Source organism: Oncorhynchus gorbuscha, linkage group LG02, assembly GCF_021184085.1.
Source record: "Oncorhynchus gorbuscha isolate QuinsamMale2020 ecotype Even-year linkage group LG02, OgorEven_v1.0, whole genome shotgun sequence".
NCBI classification, from domain to species: domain Eukaryota; kingdom Metazoa; phylum Chordata; class Actinopteri; order Salmoniformes; family Salmonidae; genus Oncorhynchus; species Oncorhynchus gorbuscha.
This window is the reverse complement of record NC_060174.1, coordinates 90345363-90370843: the sequence shown is the minus strand read 5'-3', so window position 1 is coordinate 90370843 and position 25481 is coordinate 90345363. Positions and strand designations below refer to the sequence as shown.

At 45.6% G+C, this 25481-nt stretch overlaps 1 protein-coding gene across 5 annotated transcripts in view; it reads left to right on the top strand.

Moving 5' to 3' along the window:
* The window catches only part of gria4b (glutamate receptor, ionotropic, AMPA 4b), a 202376-nt gene that overhangs the window by 86111 nt on the left and 90784 nt on the right, over positions 1–25481 (top strand). For all 5 annotated transcript variants that reach the window (XM_046326651.1, XM_046326634.1, XM_046326669.1 and 2 more), the window contains exon 3: positions 24531–24770. In XM_046326651.1, the coding sequence (XP_046182607.1) occupies positions 24531–24770 (240 nt within the window). The remainder of the gene's footprint in view (positions 1–24530; positions 24771–25481) is intronic.

The following is a 25481-nucleotide window of genomic DNA, read 5'->3' as shown; positions in this document are numbered from 1 at the left end:
TTCTCAATAGCAAGGCTATGCTCACTGAGTCTGTACATAGTCAAAGTTTGGGTGAGTCACAGTGGTCAGGTATTCTGCCCCTGTGTACTCTCTGTTAAGGGCCCTTAATGGCATTCTAGTTTGCTACATTTTTTGTTAATTACTTTCAATGTGTCAAGTAATTATCTTTTTGTTTTCTCATGATTTGGTTGGGTCTAAATGTGTTGCTGTCCTGGAGCTCTGTGGGGTCTGTTTATGTTTGTGAACAGAGCCCCAGGACCAGCTTGCTTAGGGGACTCTTCTCCAGGTTCATCTCTTTGTAGGTGATGGCTTTGTTATGGAAGGTTTGGGAATCACTTCCTTTTAGGTGGTTGTAGAATTGAATGGCTTTTTTCTGGATTTTGATCATTAGAGTGCATCGGCCAGTTCTGCTCCGCATGCATTATTTGGTGTTTTACATTGATATTTATGCAGAGTTCTGCATGCAGAGTCTCAACTTGGTGTTTGTCCCACTTTGTGAATTATTGGTTGGTGAGCGGACTCCAGACCTCACAACCATAAAGGGCAATGGGTTCTATAACTGATTCAAGTATTTTTTTACCAGAACCTAATCGTTCACAGCTGAGTGGAAATTACCTGTGGCACTGATGTTTAGGCAGAGGTATGTATAGTTTTGTGTGTGCTCTAGGGCAATGGTATCAAGATGGAATTTGTATTTGTGGTCCTGGCCACTGGACCGTTTTTGGAACACCATTATTTTTTGTCTTACTGAGATTTACTGTCAGGGCCCAAGTATGACAGAATCTGTGCAGAAGACCTCGGTGCTGCTGTAGGCCCTCATCAGCAAACAGTAGACAGGTTCTAGTAGGGTGAAGCCGGGTGCTGTCGACTGTTCTAGTGCCCTCGCCAATTAATTGATTTATATGTTGAAGAGGGTGGGGCTTAAGCTGTATCCCTGTTTCACCCCACAGCCCTGTGGAAAGAAATGTTTCTCTCTCTGTCTCTTTTTAGTCTCTCTCTCTATATATATATATATATATTTCTCTTTCTCCCTCCCATCTCTCTCTCTACCTCCTTCCCTCCCTCCTCTCTCTCTCCCACTTTCACTCTCTTTGTCCCTCCCTCCCTCTCATCTCTTTCTCTTATATCTCTCTCTCTTTCTGTTTCACTCTGTCTCTCTCTCCCTCCATCCATCCCATCGCTCTCTCTCTCTGTCTCTTTTTTTCTCTGGGTCTCTCTCCCTCCCTCTCTCTGTCTATCACTATTACGTTCCCCAGTTTCTGTGTTGTAGTTTGTGTATTTGCATGTGTGTATTTCAGGAAATGGCTTCCTGACATCCCTCAAGCAGCTGATTGGTCGACTCCATGGCTAATTGGAGAGCTGACTCCGCCCCCTCGTCAAGACGCAGCTGTCTCCAATTACCCATTCCTTCTGAAGCTATATAAAAGCCAGTGTTCTGTTTAGAAGAGAGATCATTGCCTGGGAGATCATTGCAGAGATATAGATTGCAGAGAGATTTTTGCAGGCAGATCATTGCTGGGAGGTCATTGCAGAAAGATTGATTGAGATATAGAGAATTCAATTGCTGAGAGCTGTGTAGTGTTGGTAGTTTCTCAGAAAGCAATTGGGTATATACTATGTTAGTTGTTGCTGAGGGAGCTGATTGGTTATGTCTGTTATGTGTTATAGGACGCACTGTTTTGATTATTGAAATAGTTTTTTATCCTGTTTCATTTGTTCCCAGGGGGGAAGGGGAAGGCAGCTAGGGAGTGCTTAGGCAAGAGGCCCGCGGGCATTAATATACCCGTAGTATATTCACTGTCTAGGCACACTAGGTAAGACCTGGGCGGACCACCCCCTATATTTTGGTTAGTGCACCAGGTGGTGCTAAATTAGTTAAGTAGTGGTTAGGCAGGTAAGATAGGAGAAGGGGCTTTAATATTTACTTTCTTTGCTTTGGTTCCGTCCAGCCCCTTTTCCCCACATTACCGTGTAAAGGAATACATTTCTAGTAAACGGTCAATTCTGTCTTGTCATCCTTACTCACGCCTACAGTCCATACCTCTCGCTTCACAGGGAGTTGAGTTGTAGCAGGGTGTTGCGTTCTCTCTTCACAGAGGCGTGCGTAACAATACCTCCCTTCCATCCCTCTCTCTCTGTCACTTGCTCTCTTTCCCTCCCTACCATCTCTCTCCCTTCCTCCCATCTCTCTCTCTCTCACAAGCATTGCTTGTATAGACCAAATTGAGATTCAACTACAAATAGTACTACAAGAAAGGACTGTGTAGGACATTTTGTCTTTTGAGGGGCCATTTCATCTGATACAACATCAACATTTGACAATAACCAGTTTATAGACTATATAGTCTATAACCAGACTATAACCAGTTTTTGTTTTAGGTGTAGTGCTCAACACTGGCAGGACACAATACTGTGCCAATGTGTCACCAGTGCTCAGTATTGTTCAGTTCCCAAATTATTTAGTGAGAGTGCAGCATGGTGACAATACAATTTAGCTAGGATGTAAGTATTTGTGAGCATTTGTTTTAATGAAGTAAGTAAGTAGGCCTTATCCAAGCCATAACGGCCCATAGATTCTGTAGCTTGAGGCAGCTTGATGTACTGTACATGTACACCCCCTGGACAGGATGCTAGTCTATCATGGGGTCTTACCCCCAATCCATTTCCTTAATTATCACGACTCAGGATATGACCCAGATGCAGACACGGGAGGCGGACAGTACAGTTCTTAACCAGGTACTGGAATCCTCTGACCCACGGCCGAACCTTCACGGGGCGCCTCACCGTGTACGTTGATTGGCCATCGATGAGATGGGGGAGAGGGGTGGGCATAGAAACAGGAGACAAAAGACTGTGAGACATAGGTTTAATCCTAGACACAAGAAAAGTGTGATGTATATGGAGGGTACGGGGCAACAGAAGACAAACAGCAGAGGGGCTAAGGATCTTGGAGATGGGGAAAGAGCCAATAGAACGGGGGGACAGTTTGTGGGACTCTACCTGGAGGGGCAGATCCCGAGTGTACAGCCAGACCCTCTGCCCAAAAAGATAAAGGGGAGCCGGGGTCCGGTGGCGGTCCAACCGGTCGTCGATACCTGGAGGTGGTCTCGAGAAGAGCCGACGGGGCTGTCTTCCAGGTACTTTGACAGCGGCGGATGAACATCTGGGCCGAGGGTATGTTTACCTCTTCCTCTTGCTCCGGGAAGAGCGGCGGCAGATATCCCAAGGAGCACGCAAAAGGCAAGAGACCAGTGTCTGAGCAAGGGAGGGTGTTGTGGGATGCTGGCTCCAGGTGGTGGGATTGGCAGAGACCAGGCAGCGAAGAGTCGTCTCCAGGTCCTGATTGGCTCAGTCCGACTGGCCGTTAGACTTGGGGTGAAACCCGGAGGACAGGCTGGCCGGCGACCCAATGAGTGTGCAGAACGCCTTCCAGAGCTGGGGCAAGAACTGAGGACCCCGGGCAAAGACCATGTCCGCCGGGAGTCGATGGAATCGGAAGACATGCTGCACCATGAGCTGAGCTGTCTCCTTGGCTGAGGGTAGCTTGAGGAGAGGGACGAAGTGGGCGGCGTTAGAAAACCAGTCCACCACGGTAAGGATAACCATGTTGCCATCAGACGGGGGGAGACCAGTGACGAAGTCCAGGAATATATGTGATCAGGGATGGTGAGGAACGGGAAGTGGTTGAATGGGCCAACCGGAGCTTGCCAAGGAGTCTTGTTCTGGGCACACTCGGTGCAGGCGGCAACGACTGCTGAGATGTCAGGAACCAAGGTGGGCCACCCAAAAACATTGTCATACAAAGGCCAGGGCCTGACGGGAGCCAGGATGGCAGGCCAGTCGAGAGGAATGAGCCCATTCCAGAACCGAAATATGGACAGGGTCCGGACCAAACATCCATTTAGCCGAGCCCACCCCCCGGTGTCTGGCTGGGAATGATGTGCCTCACGGACCCGGTTCTCTATACCCCAGGATGGTCTTGGAGTCCGATGGTTTAGCAGTGGGGCAATAGAGGCGTGACAGCGCATCCATCTTCACATTCTTGGACACCGGACTGTGGGAGATGGTGAAGTTAAATCGGGAGAATAGTAGGGCTAATCGAGCTTGTCTGGAGTTGAGGCGCTTGGTAGTGCAGAAATATTCCAGGTTATTGTGATATGTTCATACTAAACTCAGCATAAAAAGAAACGTCATCTCACTGTCAAATGTGTTTATTTTCAGCAAACTTAACATGTGTAAATATGTGTAAAAGTTTCACTGACAGAAGTGGAATAATGTGTCCCTGAACAAAGGGGGAGGGGTCAAAATCTAAATTACAGTCAGTATCTGGTGTGGCCACAAGCTGCATTAAGTACTGCAGTGCATCTCCTCCTCATGGACTGCACCAGATTTGCCAGTTCTTGCTGCGAGATGTTACCCCCCTCTTCCACCAAGGCACCTGCAAGTTCCCGGACATTTCTGGGGGGAATGGCCCCAGCCCTCATCCTCCGATCCAACAGGTCCCAGACATGCTCAATGGGATTGAGATCCAGACTCTTCACTGGCCATGGTAGAACACTGACATCCCTGTCTTGCAGGAAATCATGCACAGAACGAGCACTATGGCTGGTGGAGTTGTCATGTTGGAGGGTCATGTCAGGATGAGCCTGCAAGGAAGGGTACCACATGAGGGAGGAGGATGTCTTCCCTGTAACGCACAGCGTTGAGATTGCCTGCAATGACAACAAGCTCAGTCTGATGATGCTGTGACACCGCCCCAGACCATGATGGACCTTCAAATCGATCCCATTCCAGAGTACAGGCCTCGATGTAATGCTCATTCCTTCAACGATAAACACAAATCTGACCATCACTCCTGGTGAGACAAAACCACGACTCGTCAGAGAAGAGCACTTTTTGCCAGTCCTGTCTGGTCCAGCAACGGTGGGTTTGTGCCCATAGACGATGTTGTTGCCGGTGATGTTTGGTGAGGACCTGCCTTACAACAGGCTTACAAGCCCTCAGTCCAGCCTCTCTCAGCCTATTGGACATCGATCCGGATGGTCAGGGCAATGAGGGAGTTGAGGTCCAGGGGCAGTTCCCGAGCCGCGAGCTCGTTCTTAATCACATCCGACAACCCGTTATGGAACGCGTCGAACAGGGCTTCCGGGTTCCAGGCACTCTCAGCCGCCAATGTGCGAAAATACACCACGTAATCTGCTACCTCTCTCCCGGACAATGGAGAATCGAACACTTTCCGTACCTCCACCACGAACTCCTCCAACCTGAGGAAAACGGTGGATTATTGCTCCCACACTGCCGTAGCCCAGGCAAGAGCCCTCCCGGACATCAGCATTATCACGTACGCTATCCTCGAGCGATCCGAAGGAAATGGAGAGGGCTGCAGCTCACAGACGAGAACATTGGGAGAGAAACACCCAGCAGGATCCAGGATCTCCAGCGTAACACTCTGGAGGAGGTAAACAGGGTTCTTGGGAAGCCGGGGTAGATTGGGGAGAAACGCCACTGGTAACGGGGTACTTGACAGTCTGGGGGGTTACTGTAGTGGCGTGCTGCCTCAGACAATCCACTGAATTGCTCCAGCAATGTGTCGAAGGCACGGTTCTGGCGTTCTGCCAAGGTCTGTAATCCATCAGTCATGGCCAGTTCGTACTATCACAACTCTGGATATGACACAAATGCAGACACGTGAGGCAGATAGTACAGTTCTCAAATGATTTATTAGAAACATGGGGTAGGCAAAGGAGGTAGGGAGAGAACGCTGGTAAGACCTGACAAGACAAGAACTGGCAACAGACAAACAGAGAACACAGGTATAAATGCACAGGGCATAATGGGAGGATGGGCGACACCTGGAGGGGGGTGGAGACAAGCACAAAGACAGGTGAAAGCAGTCAGGGTGTGACATTATTGTGGAGTGCCAAGCAGAGGGTATTGGTTACCATTTGTAGAGTCTGGACACTCCATTGCATTGTTTTTACTGAGGGTTCCTCTCATTTTGAGGCAGTTGTGTGTGTGTGTGTGTGTGTGTGTGTGTGTGTGTGTGTGTGTGTGTGTGTGTGTGTGTGTGTGTGTGTGTGTGTGTGTGTGTGTGTGTGTGTGTGTGTGTGTGTGTGTGTGTGTGTGTGTGTGTGTGTGTGTGTGTGTAGGGTTTGGGGTGGGTTTAAACTCACTCTATATTAACTTTGTCAATATAAAAGGTAAACAAGAAATGCATATGCGCCTGAAATAAATTGCGTCACGTTAGGGTCCATTCGTTCAGACTGGTCTTACTCCCTCATTTATAAGAATACAAGCCTGAAACGATTTCTAAAGACTGCTGACATCTAGTGGAAGGCATAGGAACTGCAAATGGAGTCCTAAGTCAGTGGTTACTGTAATGGCATTGATTAGAAATCTACAAAACCAACAAAATAAACTACTTCCTGAATGGATTTTTCTATGGTTTTCGCCTGCTAAATCAGTTCTGTGATACACAGACACTATTTTAACAGTTTTTTACTCCCCTCTCCAGTACTATGGCACTGTTCCTTTTCCTCCCGGCCAGGTCTGCCCTCCCCTCCTGCTCCATGGCTGAGTGACTCATTGCGAGCTTAGAGAACAGGGCTGCGGGCAGCTGAACGAAAATGAAGGAAAACTAAACTTCCAAAGGACCTATCTTCCTTTCACCACCTCCCCTTCTCTTTCTCTGTATCTGCTGCTAAAGCCACTTTCTACCACTCCAAATGTTAAGCTTCTGCCTCTAACCCTAGGAAACTCTTTTCTACCTTCTCTTTCTTCTTTAATCCTTGAAACCCTCCCACCTCCCTCTCTGCGGATGACTTCGTCAACAACAAGTTTTTAAAATAGGTTGTCGACATCCGTTACTCATTCACTCAGCCTATTGATTCCACTGGTCTCATTTACACACCCTATGCCCTGAACTCTTTCTCCCCTCTCTCTCCAGATGACATCCTGACAAGTGAGGTCTGGCCGCCCGACAACCTGCCCAGTCGACCCCATCCCTTACTTCCTTCTCCAGACCATCTCTGGAGACCTTCTCCCATTTCTCACTTCCCTCATCAACTCATCCCAAACCACTGACCACTGGCTACCCTCTGACGTCAAAATGGCCCGAGTTGCTCCCCTCCTCAAGAACAAGAAACCAACACTTGACTCATCTGACGTCAAAAACTATAGACCTGCATCCCTTCTTTCTTTTCTTTCCAAAACACTTGAGCATTCTGTCTCTGATCAACTTTCTCGGTATCTCTCTCAGAACCAGTCAGGCTTCAAGACAGGTTACTCTACCAAGACTGCTCATCTCTATGTCACAGAGGCTCTCCGCACTGCCAATGCTGACTCTCTATCCTATTTTCTTATCCTCATAGATCTTTCCACTGTCTTCGACACTGTGATCCTTCAGATCCTCCTCTCCACCCTCTCAAGGCTGGGTGTCTCAGGCGCTGCACACTCTTGGATTGCATCCTAACTGGCAGGCCGCTCCTACCACGTGACGTGGAGAGGATATGTGCCTGTACCACATACTCTCACTACTGGTGTCCCCCATGGCTCGGTTCTAGGCCCTCTACATTTCTCTCTATACACCAAGTCTCTCGGCTCCGTCATATCCTTACATGGTCTCTCCTACCATTGCTACTTCCTCCCTTCTGACACCCAGGTGGCGACACGCATCTCTACATGCCTGGCAGATATCTCAACTTGGATGTCGGCACACCACCTCAGGCTCAACCTTGACAAGGCACAACTTGGATGTCGGCACACCACCTCAGGCTCAACCTTGACAAGGCACAACTTGGATGTCGGCCACCACCTCAGGCTCAACCTTGACAAGTCGGAACTGCTCTTCCTCCCGGGGAAGGCCTGCCCGCTCAAAGACCCCTCCATCACAGTTGACATCTCCACAATATTGCCCTCCCAGAGTGCAAAGAACCTTGGTGTGACCCTGGACAACACCCTGTCGTTCTCTGTAAACATCAAAGCAGTGACCCAGCCCTGCAGGTTCATGCTCTACAACATCCGTAGAGTACAACCCTACTTCAGACAAGAAGCGGCGCAGGTCCTAATCTAGGCACTTGTCCTCTCCGATCTGGACTACTGCAACTTGCTGTTTGCTGGGCTCCCTGCTTGTGCCATCCATCCCCTGCAACTTATCCAAAACACTGCAGTCCACCTGGTTTTCAACCTTTCCCAAGTTCTCTCATGTCACCCCGCTCCTCCACACACTCCCCTGGCTTCCACTTGAAGCTCGCATCCACTACAAGACCATGGTGCTTACCTACGGAACAGCAAGAGGAACTCCCCCTCGTAACCATAAGGCTATGCTCAAACCCTACACCCCAACCCGAGCACTCCGTTCTGCCACTTCAGATCTCTTGGCCCTCCCAAACCTACAGGGGGGTATCTTAAATAATCCTCATCTCGACCCCCCCCCCCAAAAAAAATATTAATAAAATAAAATAATATATACTTAAACCAGCCCTCGCATTTGCCCCCCCCTTCTACCTCTGACTCTACTGATAGCTACGTTATTGAGGAAGAATTTACTTTCTATGCTTGTGGTATGTGGTTATCTTAAGATGAATGCACTAACTGTAAGAACGTTCGCTAAATGACTAAAATGTCAAAAACGGTTAGTCCCACTGCTTTGCCATATTCTAACCAGACCAACGAGACCAATGCCTGTAACTGTTCCCATCAACAGATACAGGTATTATAGGTCTATATTCATAGCCAATTCAAACTTAGACCCGTCATATTCTTGACGTGATATGGAAAATGGAGAATCAATGGTTTCTCCACTGAATACTCTCCCAGGGTTGGTTTGATTTAGCCTCTATAAAGAGGTCAGTCTGCCAGTGTGTGTGTGTGTGTCTGTGTGTGTGTCTTTGTGTGTGTCTGTGTGTGTGTGCTTGCTTGCTAGCGTGTGTGTGTGTGTGTTTCTTTCTAAGTTGAAGTTGATTGCTGTAAGCACCCCCATATGTATTGCTTATTTCCAGTTCCACTTCCCCTCCCTCCTTCTCTCCCCTCTCCCCTTCTTCCTTTCTCCAGAGCTTGTCGAGGCTAGAGTTAATTCACTTTGTGTCCTCTTCTCTGGGCAGACAAAAGGAGAGAAACAACACTAAGGAGAGAGGGAGAGAAAGCAGATTGAGCCTTCCCTGCTCATCGTGTTCCACTCAGTTCTCTCCTTCTAGGGACTTCGTGTGTGTGTTGTGTGTGTGTTTGTTGTGTGTGTGCGGTCTCCCTATGTGTATGTATGTTCCACACTGGCTTCCTTTCATTGAAACCAATGGCCACAGGGACAGAAAGCTCTGTTTATACCATATCCAAGGGTACCAAACCCTCACAGGAATACAGAGAGATCTATCTCCACCTAAAGGCATATCACTCATATTGCTCCATAGCCAATGTAGGCTGTTCCCAAATGGCACCCTATTCCCTAGTGCACTACTTTTGACCAGAGAATAGGGTGCCATTTGGGATGTAAAGTTCTGCTATAATGAGACGATGGTGGCTGTTTGTGTTTGTGAGAGAGCGATGTTCTTGATATTGTCGCTCGTCTTGTTTATTGGAAATAACACCAGCTCAGCAGTCTGCTCATTAGTGGTTCTGTACTTCTCCAGGTGGAGAAAGAGAGAGAGGGGTGAGATGGAGAAAGAGTGGGGAGAGAAACAGAAAGAAGGGTAGAAGGAGTGAGCAAGGGAGGGCGGGCTGGAGAGAGAATTTGAAAGAATAGACTGAGACAGACAGCATGATGGATGATGATAACATTCTTTCTGTTTGCAAAGTGCTAACCTCTGATGGGTGTGTGGTCATGAATTAGAATGGATTTGTGTGTTATTTGTTATGAGTGCATGGGTGTGTGAGTATGTGTTTATGTGTGTGTATGTGTGAGAGAGAAAAAGAGAGAGGGGGGGGTGTCTGTCTGTCTGTCAGTGTGTAATTGTCTCTGTGTGTGTGTGTGTGTGTGTGTGTGTGTGTGTGTGTGTGTGTGTGTGTGTGTGTGTGTGTGTGTGTGTGTGTGTGTGTGTGTGTGTGTGTGTGTGTGTGTGTGTGTGTGTGTGTGTGTGTGTGTGTCTGTGTGTGTGCGTGTTTATGCGTGCTTATGTGTCTCCTATGAGGGAAAAGCAGTCATATGTCGTTTCCAGCTTTTGATCTCCTTGGGTCACTACCCCCTCTACCCCGGGGACAACTGTACCTTCCCCTCATACACACACACACACACACACACACACACTCATAACTAATAACCCTGGGAGCAGGTGCGTTCACGGTGAATATGTAAACCACATATGCATCACTCATAGCAGCCATGCTCCTAAATAGACTACACAGACAATGCCATGATCCTAAACAGACTACACAGACCACGTCATGATCCTAAACAGACTACACAGACCACGCCATGATCCTAAACAGACGACACAGACCACGTCATGATCCTCAACAGACTACACAGACCACGCCATGATCCTAAACAGACTACACAGACCACGCCATGATCCTAAACAGACTACACAGACCACGTCATGATCCTAAACAGACTACACAGACCACGTCATGATCCTAAACAGACCACGCCATGATCCTAAACAGACTACACAGACCATGCCATGATGCTAAACTGACTACGCCATGATCCTAAACTGACTATGGCATGATCCTAAACTGACTACAACATGATCCTAAACTGACTACGACATGATCCTAAACTGAGTTCAACATGATCCTAAACTGAGTACGCCATGATCCTAAACTGAGTACAACATGATCCTAAACTGAGTACAACATGATCCTAAACTGAGTACGCCATGATCCTAAACTGAGTACGACATGATCCTAAACAGACTACGCCATGATCCTAAACTAACTACGCCATGATCCTAAACAGAGTACGACATGATCCTAAACAGACTACGACATGATCCTAAACTGAGTACGACATGATCCTAAACAGACTACGACATGATCCTAAACTGAGTACGACATGATCCTAAACTGAGTACGACATGATCCTAAACTGAGTACGACATGATCCTAAACTGAGTACGACATGATCCTAAACTGAGTACGACATGATCCTAAACAGACTACGACATGATCCTAAACTGAGTACGACATGATCCTAAACTGAGTACGACATGATCCTAAACTGAGTACGACATGATCCTAAACTGAGTACGACATGATCCTAAACTGAGTACGACATGATCCTAAACTGAGTACAACATGATTCTAAACTAACTACGCCATGATCCTAAACTGAGTACGACATGATCCTAAACAGACTACGACATGATCCTAAACTGAGTACGACATGATCCTAAACTGAGTACGACATGATCCTAAACTGAGTACGACATGATCCTAAACTGAGTACGACATGATCCTAAACTGAGTACGCCATGATCCTAAACTGAGTACGACATGATCCTAAACAGACTACGCCATGATCCTAAACTAACTACGCCATGATCCTAAACTGAGTACGACATGATCCTAAACAGACTACGACATGATCCTAAACTGAGTACGACATGATCCTAAACTGAGTACGACATGATCCTAAACTGAGTACGACATGATCCTAAACTGAGTACAACATGATTCTAAACTAACTACGCCATGATCCTAAACTGAGTACGACATGATCCTAAACAGACTACGACATGATGCTAAACTGAGTACGCCATGATCCTAAACTGAGTACAACATGATCCTAAACTGAGTACGACATGATCCTAAACTGAGTACGACATGATCCTAAACTGAGTACGACATGATCCTAAACTGAGTACGACATGATCCTAAACTGAGTACGACATGATCCTAAACTGAGTATGACATGATCCTAAACTGAGTACGACATGATCCTAAACTGAGTACGACATGATCCTAAACTGAGTACGACATGATCCTAAACTGAGTACGACATGATCCTAAACTGAGTACGACATGATCCTAAACTGAGTATGCCATGATCCTAAACTGAGTACGACATGATCCTAAACTGAGTACGACATGATCCTAAACAGACTACGCTATGATGCTAAACTGAGTATGCCATGATGCTAAACGGAGTATGCCATGATCCTAAACTGAGTACAACATGATCCTAAACTGACTACGCCATGATCCTAAACTGAATACGACATGATCCTAAACTGATTACGACATGATCCTAAACTGAGTACGACATGATCCTAAACAGAGTACGACATGATCCTAAACAGACTACGACATGATCCTAAACTGAGTACGACATGATCCTAAACAGACTACGCCATGATCCTAAACAGACTACAACATGATCCTAAACAGACTACGACATGATCCTAAACAGACTACGACATGATCCTAAACAGACTACGACATGATCCTAAACTGAGTACAACATGATACTAAACTGACTACAACATGATCCTAAACTGACTACAACATGATCCTAAACAGACTACAACATGATCCTAAACAGACTACAACATGATCCTAAACTGACTACAACATGATCCTAAACTGACTACAACATGATCCTAAACAGACTACAACATGATCCTAAACAGACTACAACATGATCCTAAACAGACTACAACATGATCCTAAACAGACTACAACATGATCCTAAACAGACTACAACATGATCCTAAACAGACTACAACATGATCCTAAACTGAGTACGACATGATCCTAAACAGACTACAACATGATCCTAAACAGACTACAACATGATCCTAAACAGACTACAACATGATCCTAAACAGACTACAACATGATCCTAAACTGAGTACGACATGATCCTAAACTGAGTACGACATGATCCTAAACAGACTACAACATGATCCTAAACAGACTACAACATGATCCTAAACAGACTACAACATGATCCTAAACAGACTACGCCATGATCCTAAACTAACTACGCCATGATCCTAAACTGAGTACGACATGATCCTAAACAGACTACGACATGATCCTAAACTGAGTACGACATGATCCTAAACTGAGTACGACATGATCCTAAACTGAGTACGACATGATCCTAAACTGAGTACAACATGATTCTAAACTAACTACGCCATGATCCTAAACTGAGTACGACATGATCCTAAACAGACTACGACATGATGCTAAACTGAGTACGCCATGATCCTAAACTGAGTACGACATGATCCTAAACAGACTACGACATGATCCTAAACTGAGTACGACATGATCCTAAACTGAGTACGACATGATCCTAAACTGAGTACGACATGATCCTAAACTGAGTACGACATGATCCTAAACTGAGTACGACATGATCCTAAACTGAGTACGACATGATCCTAAACTGACAACATGATACTGAGACAACATGATCCTAAACTGAGTACGACATGATCCTAAACTGAGTACGACATGATCCTAAACTGAGTACGACATGATCCTAAACTGAGTACGACATGATCCTAAACTGAGTACGACATGATCCTAAACTGAGTACGACATGATCCTAAACTGAGTATGCCATGATCCTAAACTGAGTACGACATGATCCTAAACTGAGTACGACATGATCCTAAACAGACTACGCTATGATGCTAAACTGAGTATGCCATGATGCTAAACGGAGTATGCCATGATCCTAAACTGAGTACAACATGATCCTAAACTGACTACGCCATGATCCTAAACTGAATACGACATGATCCTAAACTGATTACGACATGATCCTAAACTGAGTACGACATGATCCTAAACAGAGTACGACATGATCCTAAACAGACTACGACATGATCCTAAACTGAGTACGACATGATCCTAAACAGACTACGACATGATCCTAAACAGACTACGACATGATCCTAAACTGAGTACAACATGATCCTAAACAGACTACAACATGATCCTAAACAGACTACAACATGATCCTAAACAGACTACAACATGATCCTAAACTGACTACAACATGATCCTAAACTGACTACAACATGATCCTAAACAGACTACAACATGATCCTAAACAGACTACAACATGATCCTAAACAGACTACAACATGATCCTAAACAGACTACAACATGATCCTAAACAGACTACAACATGATCCTAAACAGACTACAACATGATCCTAAACTGAGTACGACATGATCCTAAACAGACTACAACATGATCCTAAACAGACTACAACATGATCCTAAACAGACTACAACATGATCCTAAACAGACTACGACATGATCCTAAACTGAGTACGACATGATCCTAAACAGACTACAACATGATCCTAAACAGACTACAACATGATCCTAAACAGACTACAACATGATCCTAAACAGACTACAACATGATCCTAAACAGACTACAACATGATCCTAAACAGACTACAACATGATCCTAAACTGACTACGCCATGATCCTAAACTGACTACAACATGATCCTAAACAGACTACAACATGATCCTAAACAGACTACAACATGATCCTAAACAGACTACAACATGATCCTAAACAGACTACGCCATGATCCTAAACTAACTACGCCATGATCCTAAACTGAGTACGACATGATCCTAAACAGACTACGACATGATCCTAAACTGAGTACGACATGATCCTAAACTGAGTACGACATGATCCTAAACTGAGTACGACATGATCCTAAACTGAGTACGACATGATCCTAAACTGAGTATGCCATGATCCTAAACTGAGTACAACATGATCCTAAACTGAGTACAACATGATCCTAAACTGAGTACGACATGATCCTAAACTGAGTACGACATGATCCTAAACTGAGTATGCCATGATCCTAAACTGAGTACAACATGATCCTAAACTGAGTACGACATGATCCTAAACTGACTACAACATGATCCTAAACAGACTACAACATGATCCTAAACAGACTACAACATGATCCTAAACAGACTACAACATGATCCTAAACAGACTACAACATGATCCTAAACAGACTACAACATGATCCTAAACAGACTACGACATGATCCTAAACTGAGTACGACATGATCCTAAACAGACTACAACATGATCCTAAACAGACTACAACATGATCCTAAACAGACTACAACATGATCCTAAACAGACTACGACATGATCCTAAACTGAGTACGACATGATCCTAAACAGACTACAACATGATCCTAAACAGACTACAACATGATCCTAAACAGACTACAACATGATCCTAAACAGACTACAACATGATCCTAAACAGACTACAACATGATCCTAAACAGACTACAACATGATCCTAAACAGACTGTTTCCTTTTCTTGGTGGTTTTCCTTTTCCTTTGTATGATTATTATTGAAAAATGTTTGTGGTGTAATTCGGTATATTGGATTACTTGTTGGAATTGGCCTGGTTTTGGTGCGGATGGCGACCCACATTGGGATGCCGTCCTTGTCACTTCGGCCCGGCTTCAACTTTGTTACTGAAGCTGCAGTACTGTCACTGTGCAGGAGTTTTTGGTCGCCATAGGAGAGAAGGAATGAAAATGTTGTTTATGCATCGTGGATGGTGAATGCACCAATTTGTAAGTCGCTCTGGATAAGAGCGTCTGCTAAATGACTTAAATGTAAATGAGTAAAGCGTTGGTGGTTTTTCTTAATTTAAGAGTGTCTTGTCGATCGAATGGTAAAGGTTTCTTAAATCTTAAAGGTATGTTTAATTCAAATTTGCTCTGGTGAGCTTTTTTCTCCATCAAAAAGGGTTACAATTTCGCATGTACAGCCATTTATAATATAATATAATAATATATGCCATTTAGCAGATGCTTTTATCCAAAGCGACTTACAGTCATGTGTGCATACATTCTACGTATGGGTGGTCCCGGGGATCGAACCCACTACCCTGGCGTTACAAGCGCCATGCTCTACCAACTGAGCTACACAGTTATTGTGGTTGGGGAAGTTTGCAAGTTCCATTAAAATTGTCCCGCTGGGATGCAAACTGAAACAGGTTATGTCGTTTTGGTGACATGGTGTTTGTTTTTGTACTCACCAGAGCAGACTTTGGAGTTATCGTTTAAAGTCAAGAATGACAACAGACTGTATATGGTTATGCTAGTACGGGAAGTCAACGTTTTTTTGAGTGTGGGGATGTTGGCAAAAAGCGACCTGCTTGCCTGAAAAGGGAGAAGGCGGAGGGCGGGATGCAAGTGGTCCTCATCACGTCTGGGCCCACTGTTTGTGTTGAGGGTACTGAGTTGCAGCTTGTACAAGAGGGGAACATAGCATCTGATGTGCAACAGAAAAATATTGTTCTAGAAGTTAAGGATGGATCTGGGTAGCCATTTCCCCAGACTGGTGAGGAGATGTACGAGTGATGTGTGAGGGGGGAGCTAGTCTCCATGGCAATGGCTTCCATGGAAAAGGTTTCCTTAGGAAACTTTGCAGATTTTTTTTTTTTATGTATTATTTCTTACATTGTTAGCCAAGAAAATCTTATGTTATTACATACAGCCGAGAAGAATATCAGAGCGGCGTCAACTTACCAGCACTACAACCAGGAATACGTGTAACGGTTTTCATATGGTGAAGGAGAGTCGGACCAAAATGCAGCGTGTAGATTGCGATCCATGTTTAATCAAACAAACGTAACACGAATCAATACAAAACACTACAAAACAATAAACGTAACGAAAACCGAAAACAGCCTATACTTGTGTCAACTAACACAACACAAGGACATCAAGACACTCAGGACAATCACCCACAAAACAACCAAAGAATATGGCTTCCTAAATATGGATCCCAATCAGAGACAACGATAAACACCTGACTCTGATTGAGAACCACTCCAGACAGCCATAGACTCTGCTAGATCACCCCACTAGCTACAATCCCACTATATACCAAAACCCCAAGACAAAACACACCACAATACAAAAACCCCATGCCACACCCTGGCCTGACCCAATACATAAAGATAAACACAAAATACTTCGACCAGGGCGTGACAATATGACTTTCCCTAAGCAGATCCTTTGTCCGCACCACCCAGGGCATTTGAACTGATTCCAGATGCCGACCCAAAACTATGCCGCCGGAGAAGAGGAAGTCAGAGTGGTCTTCTAGTCAGACTCAGGAGGCGCGCACATCATTTACCACTTCCAAGTATATTACTTGCTAACTTATAGTCCTTAGATCACAAAGTTGACAAGATCAGGGCAAGGGTTTCTTTCCAGAGCGACATCAGGGATTGTAACATACTCTGTTTCATGGAAACATGGCTCTATCGGGATATACTGTCGGAGTCAGTACAGCCACCTGGATTCTCAGTGCATCACGTCGAAAGAAATAAACATTGGGGGTGTATGTTTCATGATTAACGACTCATGGTGTAATTGTAACAACATACAGGAACTCAAGTCCTTTTGTTCACCTGACCTAGAATTACCTCACAATCAAATGCAGACTGTATTATCTCTCAAGATAATTATTTTCAGTTATTGTCACAGCTGTGTATATCCTCGCTCAAGCCGATAACACGACGGCCCTCAAGGAACTTCACTGGACTTTATGCAAACTGGAAACCATATATCCTGAGGCTGCATTTATTGTAGCTGGGGATTTTATCAAAGCAAATTTGAGGAAAAGGATACCTAAATTCTATCAGCATATTGCCTGTAGCACTTGCGCTGGAAAAACACTGGACCATTGCTACTCTAACTTCTAGGATGCATACAAGACCCTGCCCCACCCTCTTTTCGGCAAATCTGACGACGACTCCATTTTGCTCCCCTTCCTATAGGCAGAAACTCAAACCGGATGCGCCTGTACAGAATACTATTCAACGCTGGTCTGAACAATGTGAATCCACGCTTCAAGATTGTTTTTTACATGCGGACTGGGATATGTTCCGGGTATAATATTGACTTGTACACTGAGACGGTTACTGATTTCATAAAGAAGTGTATAGGAGATGTTGTACCCACTGTGACTATTAAACCTACCCTAACCAGAAATCATGGATAGACGGCAGCATTCGCGCAAAACTGAAAGCATGACGCACCGCATTTAACCATGGGAAGGTGATAGGGAAAATGGCAGAATAAAAAGAGAGTAGTCGTTCCCTCCGCAAGGCAATCAAACAGGCAAAACATCAATGATGAGACAAAGTGGAGTCGCAATTTAACTGCTCATACACAGGATGTATGTGGCAGGCTTTACAGTCAATCATGGACTACAAAAGGAAAACTAGCCACGTTGTGGACACCGATGTCTTGCTGCCAGACAAGCTAAACACGTTCTTTGCCCGCTTTAAGGATAACACAATGCCATCAACGCAGCCAGCTACCAAGGACTGTGGGCTCTCCTTCTCCGTGGCTGACATGAGTAAGACATTTAAACATGTTAACCCTTGCAAGGCTGCCGGCTCAGACCGCATCCCTAGCCGCGTCCTCAGAGCATGCGCAAACCAGCTGGCTGGTGTGCATACAGACATATTCAATCTCTCCCTATCCCCGTCTGCTGTCCCCACATGCTTCAAGATGGCCACCATTGTTCCTGTACCCAAGAATGCAAAGGTAACTGAACTAAATGACTATCGCCCCTTAGCACTCACTTCTGTCATCATAAAGTGCTTTGAGAGGCAAGTTAAGGATCATATCTCCTCCACCTTACCTGTCAACCTAGACCCACTTCGATTTCCTTACCGCCCCAATAGGTCCACAGACGATGCAATCGCCATCACACTGCACACTGCCCTATCCCATCTGGACAAGAGGAATACCTATGTAGGAATGCTGTTTATTGACTATAGCTCAGCATTCAACACCATAGTACCCTCCAAGCTCATCATTAAGCTTGAGGCCCTGGGTCTCAACCCCACCCTGTGCAATTGGGTCATTCGAGTGATAGGGTGCAAGGGGGGGGGTGTATGGCAGAGAGGAGTCAGGGGTCTGTGGCCTCCATTGAGGAGGATCAGGAGAAGGATATGGACATGTCTGATATCTCTGTTGGTATAATAGCAGCTGGCGATGACTCAATTTACCATGTAGATGAGGAAAATGGGTTCCTGGACCAGACTTTTGGGAAATCTGTTAAATTGGCAGATTTTTTAAAATGTTGATTAGTTTGCGAGGTCAGCTATGGTGTTACAGAAGACGGTGGGGTTAGACCAGTTGAGTGTGAAGAAGCTTTTCCGCTTGAGGAAATGTGTTACTGCTGTCAAAGCAGCAAAATGTAGTGGGAAACATGGTAAGGTTAAAATAACATTTAAACAATGATGATTATCGTGCCTCATAGGGTGCTTTTTTTCTCTTTGTCTGGATTCTTTGTGGTTTCTTCTGTTTTTCCTTTGTCTTTACTATATGGAGGTACTAAGGGTCGGTTCTCTCAATACTAATGGGGGAAGGGACAGGAATAAGAGGGCTTGGGTATAAGAAGTAATACTAATTTCAGTGCTGGGGTGGCAATGTTGTTTTCCTCAGACTTACGGGTGACTGTGGTATCTACAACAGAGATTGTCAAGGGTGGGGTTTTATTGGTCAAGGCGATGTTTTTGTTGTTGTTGTTGTTTTGGAATGTTTATGCTCCTAATGAGGGTACAGAGCGTATTGCTGTATTTGATCAAATGAAGGAAACCTTAAGACAGTGTAACCAAGAGGGATATATGGTTTTAGGGGGGGGACTGGAACTGTACAGTAGATTTTCCTGTTGATCGCACTGCTGAAGAACCTCACTTGCGGTCAGCAATTTGTCTGTCTGGTCTATTAACTGAGATTGAGCTTTCTGATGTGTGGAGAGTAAGAAATGCAAAAGTTAGGCTGGACACATGACTTAAAGTTAATTAAGGTCGTGTCAGTAGAGCAAGATTAGAGAGGTTGTATGTATCTGAGCACTACTGTGGTAGGGTTTTTCTGATCACCATATTGTTACTGTTGATATTCACTTGTCTTGTCCACGAGGGTCATCACCTTATTGGTATTTAATGGTATTTAATGGTATTTAATGGTATTTAATGGTAAGTTATTACATGGCGCCATGTTTTGTGAAAGGTTTTTGTTATTTTGGGAAAACGGGAGGGTTATTAAATGGATTTTTGAGTCCTTGAGACAATGGTGGGAGGTTGAGAAGGCCCAAATACATGTGTTTTGTCAACAGTATACTGCTCTGTCTAGTATTGAAGTTAAAGAGACTATCAGGGCCCTTGAACAGGACATCAAATCTATTGAATCGAAGTTACTCACTCAGAATGACCCCGTACTTGTCATGAATTTACAGGGCAAGAGACATGAACTAGGACAGTCAACATTGCAACGCAAACAGATGGTCTGCCTTCGTCTCCCCGGTGGGAAAATGACCACGGATGACGGTGAGATGCGCCAACATGACATGTATTTCTACTCTGCCCTCTATAAGGCGGAGGATTGTGATTCTCTGTGTGCTGAACAGTTTTTACATGGACTTCCTCATTTGGGACCTGAGCAGAGAGCTGCTTTGGACTGTGACATTACTCTGCAGGAGCTGTCCAATGCAGTTATGCAGCTCTCATCAGGCTGAGCCCCTGGCATCGATGGTTTACCATCTGATTTCTGTAAGCACTTTTGGGGATCTATTGGGAGGGGTTGTTATGAAGTGGTTTGAGAATCTTTTCATGAGGGTTCTCTTTCTGTATCCTGTCAATGTGCTGTGCTTTAATTGTTGCCAAAAAAAGGGGGATTTGGCTCTTTAAAAAAATAACCGACCTGTTGCATTGCTGTGTGCAGAATCTAAAATGATATCTAAGTGTCTCTCAAACAGGTTGAAATGATATCTGGTGCTGTTGGTCCACAATGACCAGTCTTACTGTGGACCTGATCGCTTTAATGAGTACTTGTTTCTAATAAGAGATGTTTTAGACATGTTTTAGACATTTGTAATCTGTCAGGAGAAGGCTTTTGACCGTGTGGCCCACTAGTACTTTTTCAAAACAATGAAAGCTTTGGGTTTGGGGATCTTTTTTTCATCTTGGATGAGTTTACTGTATGGCAACAATTTAATTACGCTTTTTGTCAACGTTTACTAACATTACTCTATAACTAGCAGAGCAAATGGCTCTGAGATATGAATAATATTACTACACAGATCATACACGTAACGTTGGCTAGCGAGCGAGCGAACCAGCCAGCTAACGTTACATTTTAACTTGAATTGAAAATGAATTTCTGACAAAATTAGAAATGTGTAGTATCTGAAAATGTAACTAGCTAGACTCTCTTACCTGTGTACATGGATGGACGCTTCTCCCTCTGTCACGGATACCATCGTTGCCCTTAGTTTGAAGATGTAATCCGGAGACAGGTGTTTACTCCATTTCCTTAGCTATCATACCCTAATTCTACTTATTTCAAATCTTGGTCCTTCAGAAAGTGGAGAGCAACAGGATTGTGTAGGATTACCTACACATACTGACCAGCTCATGTTATAGACAGAAGCCTGCTACATGGCAGACCAATCCGAACTCATCTCTCGGCATGTCAGAGTAGCTCACAGATCACTGCACCTGTACATAACCCATCTGTACACAGCCCATCTATCTACCTACCTCATACCCATACTGTATTTATTTATTTATCTTGCTCCTTTGCACCCCAGTATCTCTACTTGCACATTCATCTTCTGCACATCTACCATTCCCGTGTTTAATTGCTATATTGTAATTACTTCGCCACCACGGCCTATTTATTGCCTTAACTCCCTTATCTTACCTCATTTGCACTCACTGTATAAAGATTTTTGTTTTCTTTGTTCTACTGTATTTTTGACTGTATGTTTTGTTTATTCCATGTGTAACTCTGTGTTGTTTTATTGTGTCGAATTGCTTTGCTTTATCTTGACCAGGTCGCAGTTGCAAATGAGAACTTGTTCTCAACTAGCCTACCTTTAAATAAAGATTTAAAAAATAAATAAAGGGGAAGTGAAAGGGTGAGAGAGCCAGAGGGAAGAAAGAGGGAGAGAGAGAGGGGGGAGGAAGGAGAGGGCAGTGAAAGGGTGAGCGAGCCAGAGGGCAGTGAGAGGGAGAGGGGGGGCAGTGAAAGGGTGAGAGAGCCAGAGAGAAGAAAGAGGGAGAGGGGGGGGGCAGTGAAAGGGTGAGAGAGCCAGAGGGAAGAAAGAGGGAGAGAGGGGGGTGAGGAAGGAGAGGGCAGTGAAAGGGTGAGAGAGCCAGAGGGAAGAAATAGGGAGAGAGGGGGGGCAGTGAAAGGGTGAGAGAGCCAGAGGGCAGTGAGAGGGAGAGAGGGGGGGCAGTGAAAGGGTGAGAGAGCCAGAGGGAAGAAAGAGGGAGAGAGGGGGGGTGAGGAAGGAGAGGGCAGTGAAAGGGTGAGAGAGCCAGAGCGAAGAAAGAGGGAGAAAGAGGGGGGCAGTGAAAGGGTGAGAGAGGGAAGAAAGAGGGAGAGAGAGAGGGGGGGAGGAGAGGGCAGTGAAAGGGTGAGAGAGCCAGAGGGAAGAAAGAGGGAGAGGGGTGACGAAAGGAGGTAGAGTGACTCCTTAAACTTGTGACTATTGCTTTCCAATATGCGTTATTTCATTTTGATTGGGAAAGAAAACCATTTTCTAAGATGGAAACATCAGAGAAAATGTGATATTTTGTGGATTTTGGGTAGTTCTTATTGCATAGGCTATAACGGGATCCTCTTGTCGGGATTTTAATGGGTTAGTGAACTATCTGCAATGTGTAAGTAACTCTCACCCTCCCTCCCTCTCCCCCTATCTCTCTCTCTCTTTCTCTCTCGCCCTCCCTCCCTCTACCCCTATCTCTCTCTCTCTTTCTCTCTCGCCCTCCCTCCCCCTATCTCTTCTCTCTCGCACTCTCTCTCTCCCCCTCTCTCTCTCTCTTTCTCTCTCGTCCTCCCTCCCTCTACCCCTATCTCTCTCTTTCTCTCTCGCCCTCCCTCCCCCTATCTCTCTCTCTTTTCTCTCGCCCACCCTCTCCCCCTATCTCTCTCTCTCTCTTTCTCTCTCGCCCTCCCTTCCTCTACCCCTATCTCTCTCTCTCTTTCTCTCTCGCCCTCCCTCCCCTATCTCTCTCTTTCTCTCTCTCACTCTCTCTCTCCCCCTATCCTCTCTCTTTCTCTCTCACCCTCCACCCTCCCTCTCCCCCCTCTCTCTCTCTTTCTCTCTCGCCCTCCCTCTCTCCCTATCTCTCTCTTTCTCTCTCACCCTCCCTTCCTCTCCCCCTATCTGTCTCTCTTTCTCTCTCGCCCTCCCTCCCTCTCCCCCTATCTCTCTCTCTTTCTCTCTCGCCCTCCCTCCCTCTCCCCGTATCTCTCTCTGTCTCTCTCTTCCCCCTCCCCGTATCTCTCTCTGTCTCTCTCTTCCCCTATCTTTCTCTCTCTCACACTCTCTCTCTCTCTCCCCCTATCTCTCTCTCTCTCTTTCTCTCTCGCCCTCCCTCCCTTTCCCCCTATCTCTCTCTCTCTCTTTCTCTCTCGCCCTCCCTCCCTTTCCCCCTATCTCTCTCTCTTTCTCTCTCGCCCTCCCTCCCTTTCCCCCTATCTCTCTCTCTCTCTTTCTCTCCCTCCCTCCCTTTCCCTCTATCTCTCTCTCTCTCTCTTTCTCCCTCGCCCTCGCTCCCTCTCCCCCTATCTCTCTCTCTTTTCTCTCTCGCCCTCCCTCCCTCTCCCCCTATCTCTCTCTCTCTCTTTCTCTCCCTTTCCCTCTATCTCTCTCTCTGTCTCTCCCTCCCTCGCTCCCTTTCCCTCTATCTCTCTCTCTCTCTCTCTTTCTCTCTTGCCCTCCCTCCCTCCCCCTATCTCTCTCTCTCTTTCTCTCTTGCCCTCCCTCCCTCCCTCCCTCTCTCTCTCTCTCTCTCTCTCTCTCTCTCTCTCTCTCTCTCTCTCTCTCTCTCTCTCTCTCTCTCTCTCTCTCTCTCTCTCTCTCTCTCTCTCTCTCTCTCTCTCTCTCCCCTTCACTCCATCTTTCTATCTCTCTCTCTCTCTTTCTCTCTCGCCCTCCCTCCCTCTCCCCTATCTCTCTCTCTCTTCCCCCTATCTCTCTCTCTCTTCCCCCTATCTCTCTCTCTCTTTCTCTCTCGCCCTCCCTCCTTCTCCCCTATCTCTCTCGCCCTCCCTCCCTCTCCCCCTATCTCTCTCTCTTTCTCTCTCGCCCTCCCTCCTTCTCCCCCTATCTCTCTCTCGCCCTCCCTCCTTCTCCCCCTATCTCTCTCTCTCTCTCTCTCTCTCTCTCTCTCTCTCTCTCTCTCTCTCTCTCTCTCTCTCTCTCTCTCTCTCTCTCTCTCTCTCTCTCTCTCTCTCTCTCCCTCCCTCCTCCCTCTCTCTCTCTCTCTCTCTCTCTCTCTCTCTCTCTCTCTCCTCCCTCCCTCCCTCTCCCTCTCTCTCTCTCTCTTTCTCTCTTGCCCTCCCTCCCTCCCCCTATCTCTCTCTCTCTCTTCCCCCTTCACTCCATCTTCCTCTATCTCTCTCTCTTTCTCTCTCTCCCTCCCTCCCTCTAACTCTCTCTCTTTCTCTCTCTCTTTCTCTCTTGCCCTCCCTCCCTCCCTCTATCTCTCTCTCTCTCTTCCCCCTTCACTCCATCTTCCTCACAGTCTGCTCGCAGTACTCGCGGGGCGTCTTCGCCATCTTCGGCCTGTATGACAAGCGTTCTGTGCACACACTGACGTCGTTCTGCGGGGCGCTGCACATCTCCCTCATCACGCCCAGCTTCCCCACCGAGGGAGAGAGCCAGTTCACGCTGCAGCTCCGGCCCTCCATCCGTGGGGCGCTGCTCTCGCTGCTCGACCACTACGACTGGAACAAGTTTGTCTTCCTCTATGACACCGACCGGGGTAAGTTCTCAAGTTTGTGTGTGATGATGTGAATGATGATGTGTTACCTTTAGCACGTATGAGAATCCTCACTGTGTATGACTGTCATATTACTGAGTCTACTTTTAACCCTAAAAGTCTACTGAGTCTACTTTTAACCACCAACAAAATAACCCAACAGGGGTTATTTTGGACCCCAAATTGATAATGATTGCAAAGAGACACTGTCTGTCAAGCAGTAAAACGTACATTTCATCCATAGCAACTTGTCATGAAAATGTTTCTGTTTTTCATTCTAAGTGTTGTGTTTCTATGATACTCAGAGAAATTGGAGATTGAGCTAATATGACATACTGGTATGAGCTAAAATGAAACTGATATGGGCGTTAGAGGCTCTAACTTTGGAACGCTATGGGCTATCAACTCGGTTCCAATTGCATCTGAAAGATAAGACTCTCAGCTATAGAGACATTGACTTGAATTTAAATATGTATTTACAGTTTTTAGTTATTTTGGAGTGATAGTGGCTGCTTTGCTGCCTAGGAGCCAAATCTGGGGTGGCTCCATATCTATGCATTTTCTGGGTATGTACAGTGAGATCCAGAAGTATTTTAGTAGTGAAACATTTTTTGTTGTTTTGGCTCTGTACTCCAGAACTTCTCCAGAACTTTAAAATAATACAATTACTAAAGTGCATATTGTCAACTTTAATTTTAGGGTATTTTAATCCAT